The sequence below is a fragment of the Euprymna scolopes genome, chromosome 23 (assembly GCF_053919585.1).
Source record: "Euprymna scolopes isolate OS-2025 chromosome 23, ASM5391958v1, whole genome shotgun sequence".
Classification (NCBI taxonomy): domain Eukaryota; kingdom Metazoa; phylum Mollusca; class Cephalopoda; order Sepiida; family Sepiolidae; genus Euprymna; species Euprymna scolopes.
In genome coordinates, this window is record NC_136504.1 from 101,172,319 (window position 1) to 101,187,954 (window position 15,636).

Consider the following 15,636-nt stretch of genomic DNA (forward strand, 5'->3'; position numbering starts at 1 on the left):
ACTTTTAATGCATCTAAAACCAAGCTTCTCTCTTTACATCATCAACATTCTGATCCACATCTGGCATCAATTGAAATGAATGGCTCTCGTCTTCAGGAGGCCTCAAGTTTTGACAAGCTTCTGGGCTTGACTTTTACTCCTGATCTTAAAGGGAACACGTACATCAAATCTGTTGCCAAGGCCGCTGGAAAAATGGTGGGATCTTTCTATCGATCCGGTAAATATCTCACTGCTGATGCTATTCTCTATCTATATAAGAGCCAGGTACGTCCAAGGATGGAATATTGTTGGCAGGAGCTACTAGAAAGGACTTGTCCTGCCTTGATAGAGTTCAAAATAGACTTCGTAGCCTCGTAGGGGATGTCCTTTTCTCTTCCTTGCAACCTCTATCTCACAGAAGAGATGTTGCGAGTTTGTCTCTAATGTATCGTTATTTTCATGGAAGGTGTTCAACTGAGCTTCAATCTATGGTCCCCCCTCGCCAAACTTTCACAAGAAACACTCGTCTAGCTGTAAACACTATCAAAAATTTCCCCCACTCTTTATCTGTGCCTAAACCTAAACGTAGATTCCATGAACAAAGCTTCTTTCTTAGAACTGCACACCTGTGGAATTGTCTTCCGTTCTCCTGCTTTCCGGCTGACTACAATATGGTTGTCTTCAAGTCTAACGTAAACAAGTTCTTGATGAGCCGTTCTATATAAGTTATCAAATTTACCAAATTTTCATTACTAATGATTACTATATTGTCCAATGTCTACTGTACACTCTTTAACCCTTATCCTTGAGTGGCCTCTTGGCCTTGATAAGTGGTGATGCCTATGTAAAAAAAAAAAAAAAAATCAAAAGTAAAAATTTTGCAAGAATTATTTTCTCAACGTAATATATATATATTTAGCAAAAATGGTAATTAGTAAAAACCTGAAGAAAGTGCTCAATACTATTGCAGAGCAAATATATATTTTTTTATTACCGTTTTATCTGTTTAGTTACACAGCTTTCGATTACCGAATCGTATCAATGCTTCAGTAACTTCATCAGACTTTACAGAAAACTATAAGTAGTAAGTTATGAAAATATATATGGCAATTAAGCTACACAGAATATTCCGCGAGTAGCTTAAATATATTTTCATAACTTACTACCTAGCTCTACCTATTTATTGGACACTGTTGATGTAAATACTGAAAATTCACGCATAAAATTATACCTTTGTATATTAATTCATGTGATATATATATATATATATATATATATATATATATATATATATATATATATATATATATATATATATATATAAGTATGTATTGAATACCAAAGAAATTAACTTTATACAGATAGTAGTGTTTAGACCCGGTAATAAAAAATTGAAATTTTTGAAGAATGAGAATTAATATTCGAATCAGAGAAATTTTAGCTTGATTTCTGATTCCATAAACGATTCTTTTAATTTTTTTAATTTTGTATAAAACTGAATTTTCTTTTGCTGGTAATAATGATAAAAAATAAATAAACAATATATAAAGAGCTATATGTCTGTCTGTCGATCGTTTTGTCTGTCTGTCTGTCTGTCTGTCTATTTGTCAGTCGGTCTGACTCTCTTCATATTTTCAAACTCTAAACTACAAGTTGCAGAGCAGCGCTAGAGGCCTGAAATGATTGGATTTTTTACAAGCCGATTTTTTATGGGTCTTTAGCAGGTTAAAATAGTTTTTAATGGGTCAAAAAGGGATCACAATTAAAAAAAAATTCCTTAAACATTTTATACATTAATCTTAGTTTATTTTTAATTTTGAATCGGTTTATGTGCGTGTCATGTTGGTACTGTGGTAACGTCACCAGGTTTGAATGCCACAGTTTCAGTTTCGATTCTAGCTGACGGCAACTAAATACTTCTTTTGAATATAATAATATATAAAAAATCTGGGCAAATTAAAATATCATATTTAAGCGTAGTTTACACCCAGACAAAGCCGGACACCACCACTCCGCTAGTATTCATTATTTTAAAACTACCACTTAAACTAAAATCCATAGACCATAATAATGAATTTAGATAAAAGTTGCACATGTAACAATGGCACAAATGAAAATGGCACAAATGAAAATGGCACAACTCGATGAATAAAAAAATGCATAAGTGACAAATATAGACGAAAATATCATAGTGAGTTTCTCAACATTTTGATAAAGGACTTTTCAAATTAAAACAAAAGAAAATTTTATCTACATTCAGAAGCACAAGATGACTCTGGGCTAAGTCATTACACACTCTACCAAGAAAATGAGATTCTACTTTTTAGGCGATTAGACGATTTTAGAAACATAATCATAATCTGTGATTTTATCGGAATTAAAATTTTTTAATTTTTTTTTATTACATTTTCACCCCAAACAAGGCACATTGCCACTTTGGTGTAGGGGGCTACTATCAGGGGCAACAACTATTGGGGTACTATGTAGGGATTTGGGCAGCAAGATGTCGGTTCATGTTGCACTTGAACTTCTGCACGTCAGTAGAGTTGGGGAAGCAGGGACCTGGAATGGAATTCCAAAGTCTAGAGGTTCTGGGGAAGAAACTACTGGAGTAGAAAGATCTTTTACATCTAGGGATCTCTACAGTGTGGGGGTGAGATTTTGCAGCCTGTCGGGTCTGTCGAGGGTGTTCACGTTGTGGGGGCACAAGTGCTTGCAGTTCATTGGAGCATTCACCATTAAAATACTTGTAGAACAGGCAGAGGGATGCAACGTTTCGTCGATGGGACAGAGGCTGAAGCTTAGATGCCAGTTCAGGGCCTATCAGATTTGCAACTCTCCTTTGAACCTTGTCAAGGAGCGAGAGACTAGTAGCCGATGCAGCAGCCCAAATATAAATCGGGAAAGATTGAAATCATCACTGATAGGTAAAGATATTACTAACTTGGACATTTCTTCTTCTTCTTTCTTTAAATGAAGCTGCCCCTCCCTCAAAATGGCAGCTTTTGTCATTTTAATTGGAGTTGGTTTCTGAAAAAAAAAAAAAACGAAAAAAGAAAGAAAACTCATAAAAGTTAACTGAATTTATTTCTTTTGATTTTTAAACTTTTTTCTTTTAAAGCTGAAAGCATGTCACGTTTACAGAAAGGAAACTCTGAATTTGGCTTACAATTGGGTATAACCATTTTTAGAAAGAGAGAGAGAGAGAGAGAGAGAGAGAGAGAGAGAGAGAGAGAGAGAGAAATTAATTGACCGTTTTCCAGAAGTCTGTTTACACTTCATTGAATGTTTGAAGGAGGAAAAGGTTCTCGAAATTTTCCTACAAAATATCTCATTTGATATCAAAATGTTATTAAGCCTGCTTTTCTATATTAGCATTTTGTATAATTCTGGCTCTTCTACTCTTCTGATGAGAAGCATTTAGCTTCGAAATGCCATGGTTTAAAGAGGATTTTTCTTAATTTTCTCCTTTTAATTTTTTTTTTTATTGTTCTGATGATATAACAGAGTTATATATAGCTTTTATTCCTCACCTTTCATGTAATATATTTATTTGCTCCTTTTCATAACGTTGAGCTTTTCTTGGGACAGAGATTCACCAGTCCAAATATGACAACAGTACTCCATACAGGGTCCGATAGCAGATTTGTACAGATCTAGAATAACCTTAGGAACACTATGGAAGTACTAACACAGATCAACGGCACGAACTGTGTTTGATTACTTATGGGGCGATTCATGACAATAATTTAGAGGACACTGGTCTCAGAAGGGAAGCAGTCGCATGGTAACGTGTTCCACAGACAAGAGGCTTTGTTCAAAGAAATTCTATTTGGCACAAAGTACATAAAAAAGTAATCATCGTCAGTTTAACATCCATTTTACATGTTGACATAGAGTATTGTTGTACATGCATATTCTTTTTTATTTAAAAAAAATCCATTAAAATCCCATTAAAATTTGTTTAAATTGATTTTAAACCCATTAAAACCCCATTAAAATCTCTTCGTATTATTTGGATTCATTGGACCTCTGTTCTCATATTGAGTGTCATTTTCTACAATGTTTTGGTCGATGTAACCTCCGACCTTCTTCAGGTGTATCTTGTCGAACTCTGGAATTTGGACGGAATTTTGAACGGAACCCTTTAGAGGTAGCATGCCCTTGTTCCATCAGCCATGACTGGATAGAGGTTCTAAGTAATTCGCAATTGTATTTTTTCGGTCGCTCACACTAAGAATTGAACCTTTAACCTTCAGGAGAATATCACTTTTTACAATTGATTTTTCCAAGTACTCTAACCTCGGATCCTTGCGAAACGTTGTGAAAATGACACTCAAGATGAGAACAGTTGTTCGAAGAATCCAGATAATATGAATAACCAATCCTCATTTCCAAAAGTGTGAAACGTAATTAAAATCTGTTTTCTTCTTTGGATTTGAACAAACTCAAGCTGGAATCTACAGCTGAAATAAATTTATATGCTTTACTATGGTTAACAAAAGGGTCTAAAAAATTGGCAAAGTCACTAAATTGCAGCGTGAGTTTATTGCTAAAATCTTCTGTGTAGACATTAACAATTTTTTTTTTTGTTTTTGTTAAAAATTATTATATGAGGAATATTTTCGAGTTAAAATCCAGTGAGAAATACACATTTTGTATTGAGGAATACTCGTATAGTAACTCACAGTAGGCGGTTACCACTTATAAGAACTCTGGCCGGGAGTCACTAATTTGAAAAAGGGTGAGAGTCGGCGTTCACCAATTTATAATCAAGAACTATCAATTTTTAGGACCGAGGTTGCAGGTGCAAAAATCTCTTGAAGTCGAAAGTAGCAGAGTATCCACGGGACCATTAAAAGTAAATTTAACGAGATCGTCGATTAATAGCAAGATGTCACCAGATCACATCCTCACATACATAAAATAAAAATATAGAAATAACTCCGGAAAATAATGACACTTGACAAAGAATTCGAAATCACTGTATTAATATGAAATAAACAACATTTATTTACGTGTTATGAATATTAGTTCAAGTCGTTCTAATATAAGAGTTTTCTTGTGATGAATAGTCATTATGTAGGACAAGCTAAATGAGGATTTCATGAGAATAGCATGGAGTTTAAAATTACTGATTTTCATGAGCAGTGTCACACGTGGCTTGAAATCAATGCGATTATTTTCTGAGAGAAAAACAGTCATTAAAGCATGTAAGCGAAATGCGTGCGTGTGTGTGTGTGTGTGTGTGTGTGTTTGTGTGTGTGTGTGTGTGTGTGTGTGTGTGTGTTCATCACATATGAAACAGTAGTTTGAAATAACATTGTTTAAAAGAATAATTAACTCTCGTTCGATGTAGTATTTTTCCATGGTGAGAATTAAGGTTCATGTGCATGGTGCGCAAAGTCAAGACGGGGTATTTTAATGCCTCCCAGTGGTGGAGTTATCCTTACATCCAAACTTGGGGAAATAAAACTGGAATTAACTGATTTGATTTTCGCAGCAAATCTTTATATAGAGGTGTTCTTGATTGTTTCAGCCTGTTTTTTTTTTTTTTTTTTTTTTTTTTTTTACATTTTCATCCCAAACAAGGCACATTGCCACTTTGGTGTAGGGGCTACTATGAGGATATGAGCTACTGGGATACCATGTAGGGAGTTGGGCAGCAAGATGTCGGTTCACGTTACACTTGAACTTCTGCATGTCAGTACAGTTGGGGAAGCAGGGACCCAGAAGTGAATTCCAAATTCTAGCGGTTCTGGGGAAGAAGCTACTGGCTCTCTTACATCTAGGGATCTCTACTGTGTAGGGGTGGGATTTAGGTCCTTGTCAGTAGTTTGAAATAACATTGTTTAAAAGAATAATTAACTCTCGTTCGATGTAGTATTTTTCCATGATGAGAATTAAGGTTCATGTGCATGGTGCGCAAATTCAAGACGGGGTATTTTAATGCCTCCCAATGGTGGAGTTATCCTTACATCCAAACTTGGGGAAATAAAACTGGAATTAACTGATTTGATTTTCGCAGCAAATCCTTATATAGCGATGTTCTTGAACATTCCAGCCCGTTTGCTGTATCACTACACGCGGAAACGTAACATAGTTCCTTTGTTCCATGTGTGCGGGTGGTAAAATCACAACGTTGTGTGCTTACGCGTTCTGATACTTGTGGGCGTTGAAAATGGTGATCGGTATGAAAATGTTCCTGCCAAAGATTTGTTCTGGCTGTATGTAGCGGTCACTGCACACGCATTAAATAGCTAATGTTTGTTTACATAGTTAATATGTGTATTTCTCAAAATATATATTTTTTACAAGATTATCATGATAAGATTCCTCATCTCCATATATTGCAATATGAATTATTGATTCAAAACACATTTATCTTCATATAAAATAAAATGACAGCAGAAATTCTCTTCTAGACCAAAGTATTGTATGTTTGCAACAACAGATGCCACATACAAATCCAATACATCTTGGCTAATAGCCAATATGTAATGCAGCTTTTGAACACCATGTTATACACATTCAGTCGTGATAACAAAATATCACATTGCATCCTCTGAGCAACACCATCACAATCGCAACATCTTTAGAGGAAGGAGTTCCAATTTTGCACCCTATATATTTAATATTAACACCGCTACCAGTTGACACCGCATCCAATTTTACATTTTCCAACTATACTGAGATTACACCGACCGTATCTAGCTATTAGCTACATAGACATAACATAATCTTTCCTATTTCCAATTCACAAAACAAAAAAAAATGTTGAATGCTTACACGGAAGTTTTTTTTTCTCGCAATAAATTCACGTCACGATTTAGTGACTTGTCCCATTTGTTTGTGCTTTTACGTATTTTTAATTGATTTTTATTACATTTCAAACTTTCAAAATTTTTTTTTCCAAGCTGTTGAATTTTTGCAAACAAAATGGCCGCTGACTACATGAGTCACACTTTTACGTCGGCTTCTTTTTCGAATATTTTCCTTTTAAAGAGAATAACAACTAATAACGGTAGTTAATCGTGTGAAAATATAATGCATATTTTCATTACCAGTATTTTTGTATAATTTTCGATTTTTGAACCATTATCCAGACTCCACATGATTGTCTAATGTCAGACATGTTTTATCTTCATATAAAATAAAATGACTGCAGAAATTCCTTTCTAGACCAAAGTATCGTATGTTTGGAACAACAGATTCTTCGAACAACAGAGTTAAGACTAACTGTTAATTAACAAAACTCTTTAAAATAAGTTACAAAAAAACACTTATCCAGGTAGGTAGAAGAGTAACTTATCTTGCCTTTATTTGCTGTATATTTGAAGACTCTGAGACTATGCTTTGGGTTTTTTTTTCATAATATTGTTATATAGAGGGTTGAGTGTACATAAACAACATCTATTTAACTGATTCTCTTTAACGTTGTGATAAATACAGTGTGTCTTCTAGTGGTTATAATGTTCTTCTGTTGTTGTAGCTATATATAAAGGTTCATTGTGTGTGCAGGCAGTACATGTAATTAACAAACGTGACACATAAACCTTTATACACAGCTTTTCTTAGAAATCAACGGATAACATATATGTCTCAGACCAAAAGGGACATACCTTCTTATTTTCCGAACCACAAAAGAACAAAGTTATATTTTACATGATCTTTATTCATCTTATGGATTTTTTTTGTCGGAGTTTGGCACGCTGAGTCTCTTTCTACATTTTCACTGGTTCTTCCCCCTTTTGCTTCCATAGGGGTCGTCCACATATCTACTCGCTAACGCGTTTATGGCCAACTCTCCACCTTCATCTCTACTAACATCAGCAAAACCCCAACCATGTGTCCAAACACACAAAAAGGTGACCTCTCAAGTAAGCCAAAATCTGTGTTTACTTAACTAATCGAATTCCAATCTACTTTAAAATTCGTAAATCGACTTTGTTTTTTTTTTTTTTTTATTGTGGCGTTAAATTCCTGACTAAACATTTCAAGCTGTAAATCTTCGCACTTAACCAGCAGAGATCTGGTCAGTACTCTCTCCTTGGCCTTTCCTTCCTCCTTGGCTGTTCTTACTTTTTATTTTTTGAGGAGGGGGATTATTATTATTATTTATTATTTATTATTATTATTTATTATTATTATTATTATTATTATTATTAGAAAAAAAACAATTAGATTTTGGAAAATTCACGTCTAATAATAATAATAATAATAATAATGAATAATAATAATAATAATAATAATCCCCCTCCTCAAAAAAAAAAAAGTAAGAACAAACAGCCAAGGAGGAAGGAAAGACCAAGGAGAGAGTACTGACTAGATCTCTGCTGGTTAAGTGCCAAGAGAACTGAAACCTTGGGGAGGCTTATTGCCACTCAAATTCCAGTGAAGACCAATAACCTCTGCCAACAAGAAATCAATGGCAAGCAGCTGTTGCAATAATGCAGATTTATTTGCAAATACTATCGAAAGAGGTGGAGAGTACTGGAAATCTGCGGAGACTTGTTGTCACTTAGCTTCCAGAGAACACCACAGGCTGTTTTCAAGGAGAGATCTTTGAAAACCTGTGTGAGAGAGCTCCTTGTGAGCCAATGCCGCTGCTGCTGCTAGTGATAATAATAATAATAATAATAATAATAATAATAATCGTCCATTATAATACTGATAATAATAATCGACGATTCTGCTTTCCGGTAGACTAACAACATCACAATATCGAGATAATTTATTTTTGCTTTCAATTAAACTAAGCTATTAATCAAAGTTTAGATTCAATACATCCATCCTTTTATGTTTATGGTTTTAATTTTTTTTTTTATTACACAGGCATCACCACATTATCAAGGCCAAGAGGGGTTAAAAGAGTGTACAGCAGAAATTGGACAATATAGTAATCATTAGTAATGAAAATTCGGTAAATTTGTTAACTTATATGGAACGGCTCATGAAGAACTTATTTACGTTAGACTTGAAGACAACCATATTGTGGTCATTCGGAAAGCAGGAAAACGGAAAACAATTACACAGGCGTGCAGTTCTAAGAAAGAAGCTTTGTTCATGGAATCTATGTTTAGGTTTAGGCACAGATAAAGAGTGGGGGCAATTATTGATAGTGTTTTCAGCTAGACGAGTGTTTCTTGTGAAAGTTTGGCGAGAGGGGGCCATAGACTGAAGCTCAGTCGAACACTTTCCATGAAAATAGCGATACATCAGAGACAAACTCGCAACATCTCTTCTGTGAGATAGAGGTTGTAGGGAAGAGAAAAGGACATTTCCTACGAGGCTACGAAGTCTATTTTGAACGCTATCAAGGCAGGACAAGTCCTTTCTAGCAGCTCCTGAAGACGAGAGCCATTCATTTCAATTGATGCCAGATGTGGATCAGAATGCTGATGATGTAAAGAGAGAAGCTTGGTTTTAGATGCATTAAAAGTAACTAGGCACTCCTTTCCCCATTGTACCACATGCTCAAGCTCAGAGGAGAGAGACTCAGAGAGAACTTGGTCGTTTAATATCTTAGATGTGCTACCATAAATGGTAGTGTCATCAGCATAAATGTCTACAAATGATGTAAGGATGTGATTTGGAAGATCATTAATGTAGATCAGGAAAAGAGTTGGGTTCAGGATGGACCCCTGAGGGACACCAGCATTAATACTGTGAGCTTCTGATTTTTGCCCCTCAACTACTACTCTTATGAACCTATCAGAAAGAAATGATTTAATAATTGAGAAGACATTTCCAGCTATACCATAGCTGGAGATCTTGTGAAGTAAACCTTTATGCCATACCCTATCAAAGGCCTTAGATATGTCAAGAGCAATTGCCCTAGAAAGGTTGCCTCTATCGAGAGATTTGCTAATCCTATGAGATATAACTGTAAGCACATCTGCTGTAGATCTAGCAGAACGGAAACCATATTGAGTGTCACTAAGAAGGTTGTTTTTGTTGAGATGGTTGATTACTTCTGTATTTAACACAGATTCCAGCAACTTACTCATGACGCACAGGAGACTTAGTGGCCTGTACTGAGAGGGGGATGAACGATCACCTTAATTCTTAAATACAGGACATACTGATGAAATTTTTCAGGGTGATGGGAAGCTATTCTCCTTAAGACAACGTTTAAACAGTTTTGTAAGTATGGGCGCTAGTTCAGGTTGAAGCTTTTTGAGTACTATAATTGGAATACCGTCAGGGCCAGTTGCTTTACTGGAATCAAGGTTTTTGATTAGCTTGGCAACATCATGTACAGATATATGTATATCACATAGCGTGTTTTCTGATACAGGAGGAAATATTGGGGGTTGGCGGCCTTGGGTAGAATTAGCTGCAAAGTTCTTGGGAAAGAGTTTGGCTTTGTCTGATGCTGACGAGATTACCTCAGGTCCATTGATGATAGTTGGGATGGAGCACACATTTCTGTTCAGGATTCTGTTTGCAATTTGCCAAAACTGGTGGGAACCAAGCCGCTGCTCAGCTACTTTGGACTTGACGAACTGAGCATACAACTCTCTTGTGTTCTTTATTACTTTCTTACAATCATTGCTGACAGTCCTGAAAGCGGCTTTAGTTTCCATACATCTATTACGTTGGAAACAGTGGAAAAAGTGATTTCTGTGCGCAATGGCAGCAGCACATTCTGGAGAGAACCATGGCTGGCTGTTAGGTTTTTGCTGGAACTTATTCGAGGGTATGAAACGGTCTATACCTACAATTAACCATTCCGTCAGGTTTGATACTATAGAGGACACATCCTTTTTAAACATGGAACACAGAGGTAGATCCGATATAAATGTTCGGAAGCTATCCCAGTCAGCCTTAGTGTATCGATATACTGTACGATGGAGAGGTACGTCTGGGGAATTATTACATTTCATTTTTATCTTAATTGATACAAGAATGGTCGGAAGATTGGGTTTATCAGTTCTTATGTAGCTTAACAAATATATATATAAAAAACAAATATATATATATATAAAAAACAAATATATATATATAAAAAACAAATATATATATAAAAAAACAAATATATATAAAAAAAAACAAATATATATAAAAAAAAAACAAATATATATAAAAAAAACAAATATATATATAAAAAAACAAATATATATAAAAAACAAATATATATATATAAAAAAAACAAATATATATAAAAAAAAAAACAAATATATAAAAAAAAAACGAAGATAAAGAAAAATCGGTGTGATGTACATGTCCGTTTGTGTTATGGAATGAAGTTATAAAAAAATCGCTTTATTTGATCACATATTTTTTTTTTTAGAAAGAAAAAATCAAATTTTAGTGACAATGATCGCGACGGAGCCATGTTTGGAATTCCAGTAATGAAGAGGAGAGCACCAGGGGGAGATAACTCAATCTAATTTTTGAAGTTTGCCAAAACGCACACGAAGTTCTAATAATTTTATTAATGAATTTTGAAACGATTAAAAAAAAAAAAAAAAAAAAAAAAAGAAAAATACTTAAAATTGTTTAAAGCTATAAAAATAATCTCGTCAAATTTTGACAAAGTTCAAGAATTAAATGGAGTTATCTTCCCTGGCGTAGTTGGAATTGCCAGCATAGCTCCAACGCGATCACTGTCAATAAAATTTGATTTTCCTCTATACCAAAAACTACTTGATCAAATTAAGCGATTTTTTTTAAATGATAATTTCATTCCATAACGGGCACGTACATTATAGAAATTTTTCTTTATCTTCGTTCTTTATTGTTTATACTAAACTGCATAAGCGCCGATTTATCGTATTATTGGGATTCTTCAGACTACTGTTCTCATCTTTTACAACGATGTAACTTCGACCTTTTTCAGGTATATCTTGCCTGACATATTACAGATCATAAATGTTTGTTAAAATAAATAATATCATCATGTAAATAATCTCTTTGCAGACTAAAACATTTTTAGAACATCTTTAACTCAAACGTTAACTAAGGACTAGCTTTCGACTTGATTCCAAGATGGCAGCCGAGGTAAATCCGTAATGTTGAATATTCTATGGAATTCCATTTTTTTTCGACATTAGGTTGCCGTGCATAATTATTTCTAAGCAAACAAAATTTTTTTTTTCTGAAGAATATGCACATGAAAAAATTCGATATTAACATAATAATAATAATGCGATTGTTTTGGTGTCACGAACCAGATTTGTAAAGAACGTGACGAAATTTTGAAATGCTGGAAGAATTTTGTTATTATTCTATATATGCTCTGTTGCTAAATTTAACAAAAACTAAGCTTCTAAACTAAAAGGATTGGTATACATAAAGATTGAAGTAGAATTGGAAAAGCGTATTTTAACGAAACACACACACCACATATACATATGTATATACATATATATATATATATATATATATATATATATATATATATATATGATTAGTTTTTTTGGAAAAAGAATTCCAGCAGAGTGCTCAATTAAAAGGAAAATCCAAATTTCAAGAGCGTACTTATATTTTGTGTACAGAAAGTTGTTAGTTGAGACAGGTCATTGGTACCGTCGGTTTCAAGCCCGATAATAAGGCCCGTTTAAGGTATCCTTATCGAGCTCTCTTCAGCCAATATTCGTCTATCTTATAACCGGAAGTGTGAAGTATATATACCTCGCGAATCCACGTTCAAATCTCGTTTTGTTTACCCCCCCCTTTTTTTTTTTTTTTTTTTATCTATCTATCTATCTATATATATATATATATATATATATATATATATATATATATATATATATATATATATATATATATATATATATCGGGTAATGTAATACCTAATTTTCAACTTTGAATTATTTAAATTTAAGATCTAATTTCGAAAAAATGTTTTTTTTTATATGAATCGATTTCAATTTGAACCCCATTTAATTTTAAAATCTCTTTCCTTATGTATAAAAACTTTAAAATCTGTATTGGTATCGGTTAAAAACTTAAAAATTCGTTTAATTATATCGAACATTTAAAAATTTCCAAAAATACGTTTAAAGTTTTAAAAAATATATTTTTAATTATATCGAATCACGTTTAAAAATTTCGAAATACGTTTAAAAATTATTTTTTAAAAACCCAAATCTTTCAAGGTTTGGGGAAGTGAGTATTTATCTATCCTAAGTGATTTCCCTAGTTTATTAACATTATTATATTTTTCTATAGTTTTAAATTCGAAATAGATTATAAATTACATTTATAAAATATAATTTTTTTTTTTTTTTTTTATATATATATATATATATATATATGACATTAATTAAAAATCTATAATATAATTGCTATTAAAATCCAAGTTTACCGACTAATTATTTATGTATTTACAATTTTTTTTCCTTATATATATATATATATATATAAAAACAACATCTAAGTGTTGTTCTTTTCATTGATCCAATTTATTAGGAGACCCTTCCTTCTATGTATGCAACTTTTCAAAGCTTCACTCCTCACATTTAAACATTTTATTTTTGGGTCATGAATGGACCGGAGGATGTAGTATTTCTCTGCGTTACAGAGTGAGCATTGACTTAATTCCGGGACGTATGCTGGTCTATGCTCTATTTTTCTCCATTTTATGGAAAAGGGTGTATTTTTTTCTTTAAGCTCCCACACGCGGGTAGCTAATGCTGTATTCATCCTTATATATATATATATATATACGATCAAACAGTTAATAAAACATGTTAAAAAACACTTTGAAATGAGTTAAAAACATATTTAATCTGAAAAGGAAACACTAGATAAGTGGATAGTCCTTAATCCGCGGAGTTTCGAAGAAATACTTTCCTTCTCATCAGAGGGTAGGAATTAGCAAAATGCGGGATTGGATTTTGCATGCAAAAGTATTTAATGAAACTGCAAGTAAGTCAAAGATCTTACTTGATAACAAAATGTGAAGCAGAGGGAATAGGGTGAAGAAAGAAGGTGAATTCACGTGAATGGATAGTCTGGTGGAAGGTAAATTATTCAATGACGGTAAAATCCAAAAATGCAAATCCAAGAACAGTAGTTAAATTTCCATTCACACAAGTAAAATCCAAGGAAATTGCGTGATTGGAAGATGGTTCAAAATAATCCAAAAGGTCGAAATCCGTGGAATAATTCACAAATAGGTACAAGGAAAAGGGGAAGGAATTCCAATAATATTATTCAAAGAAAAATAAGGTATGTGTTAGACTCGGCTGCCGAGACAAGGCGTAATTAAAAAAAACATAAATATATATATATGCATATTATTTTTTAAAAATATAATTATCCACTGACACGTGTTTCGTCGTCTACGACTCATCAGAGTGACTGAATCTAGCGAGATTCGAAATCGGGACCCCATGGTAAGAAGTTTAAACCCTTACCCCTTTTCCACCAAACTGACTGTTCGGATATATCGCGATTTACGCATATGTTATTTGTTTTTGTTTTTGCGATACGTCTTGAATGAATTCAATTAATTACGAAAGTATATATATATATATATATACTAGCAGGAAGACCCGATATTTCCCGGGATTGAATGATGATCAACGAATATTTCACACTCTTATATTTTTATTGTTATCGAAATCCATGAAATCGCCCAGGAGGAAGCTTCACAGGCCTCCATGTAAGCACTTAGTCCAATATATATATATATATATATATATATATATATATATATATATATATATATATATAAACAAATGATTAATAAAACATGTTAAAAGACATCTTGAAAAAGACTTAAAAACATATTTAATTTTAAAAAGGATGCACAAGATAAGTGGATAGTCCTTAATCCGCGGAGTTTCGAAGAAATACTCTCCTTCTCATCAGAGGGCAGGAATTAGCAAAATACGGGATCGGATTTTGCATGTAAAAGTATTTAATGAAACTACAAGTAAGTCACAGATCTTACTTGGTTAAAAAAAAAGGGTGAGATAAGGGGAATAGGAGGTAAAAGAAAAATGATAAAAAGATTTCACATGAATGGATAGTCCGGTGAAGGGTAAAAAATCCAAGAATGATAAAATCCAAACACGGTCGAATTAAAAATTTCCAATCCAACAGGTAAGTTCCAAATGGTCCAAAATGATCCAAAAGGCTGAATTATATAACTACTTCATTTACTCACATAAAATTAATATACGAAGGTATAAATTTATGCGTAAACTTTAAGTATTTACTTCAAAAGTGCTCAATATGTAGGTAGAGCTAGTTAGTTATAGTTTCGCCATATATATTTTATAATAACTATATATATATATATATATATATACACACACTTTTGATTGATGTAAGGAGCTAAAAAATACCCCCAAAACAAGAAGAAGAAGAAACACTCCAATATTAAATGATATCCAATAATAAATGATATCCAATAATAAATGCCAAACAGATAGATTCCGGTTGATAAAATATATATCTACATATTTCTTTGTACAGAATTCACTCCTAAACTGATATACTAATCATTATAAATTATGGAACAAATTTGAAAAGCGTAAAGATGAGTAATGTGGAGTATATTTAGTTTAATTTAGTTTACTGTAAAGAGGGCCAACAGAGGTTGATGGGCAGAGATAATTAAGAGATAATCAGGATGCTGGGAAAGTGATGCAATTTGCATAAATTTAATTTAAACTTCCGGATTAAGGACTTTGG

General features: G+C 33.2%; 1 protein-coding gene across 6 annotated transcripts in view; it reads right to left on the minus strand.

Annotated features, from left to right (window-relative positions):
- Positions 1–15,636, minus strand: part of LOC145246074 (cilia- and flagella-associated protein 99-like) — a 697,934-nt gene that overhangs the window by 52,177 nt on the left and 630,121 nt on the right. For all 6 annotated transcript variants that reach the window (XM_080107923.1, XM_080107924.1, XM_080107928.1 and 3 more), the window contains one exon: positions 2,924–3,009. In XM_080107923.1, the coding sequence (XP_079964049.1) occupies positions 2,924–3,009 (86 nt within the window). The remainder of the gene's footprint in view (positions 1–2,923; positions 3,010–15,636) is intronic.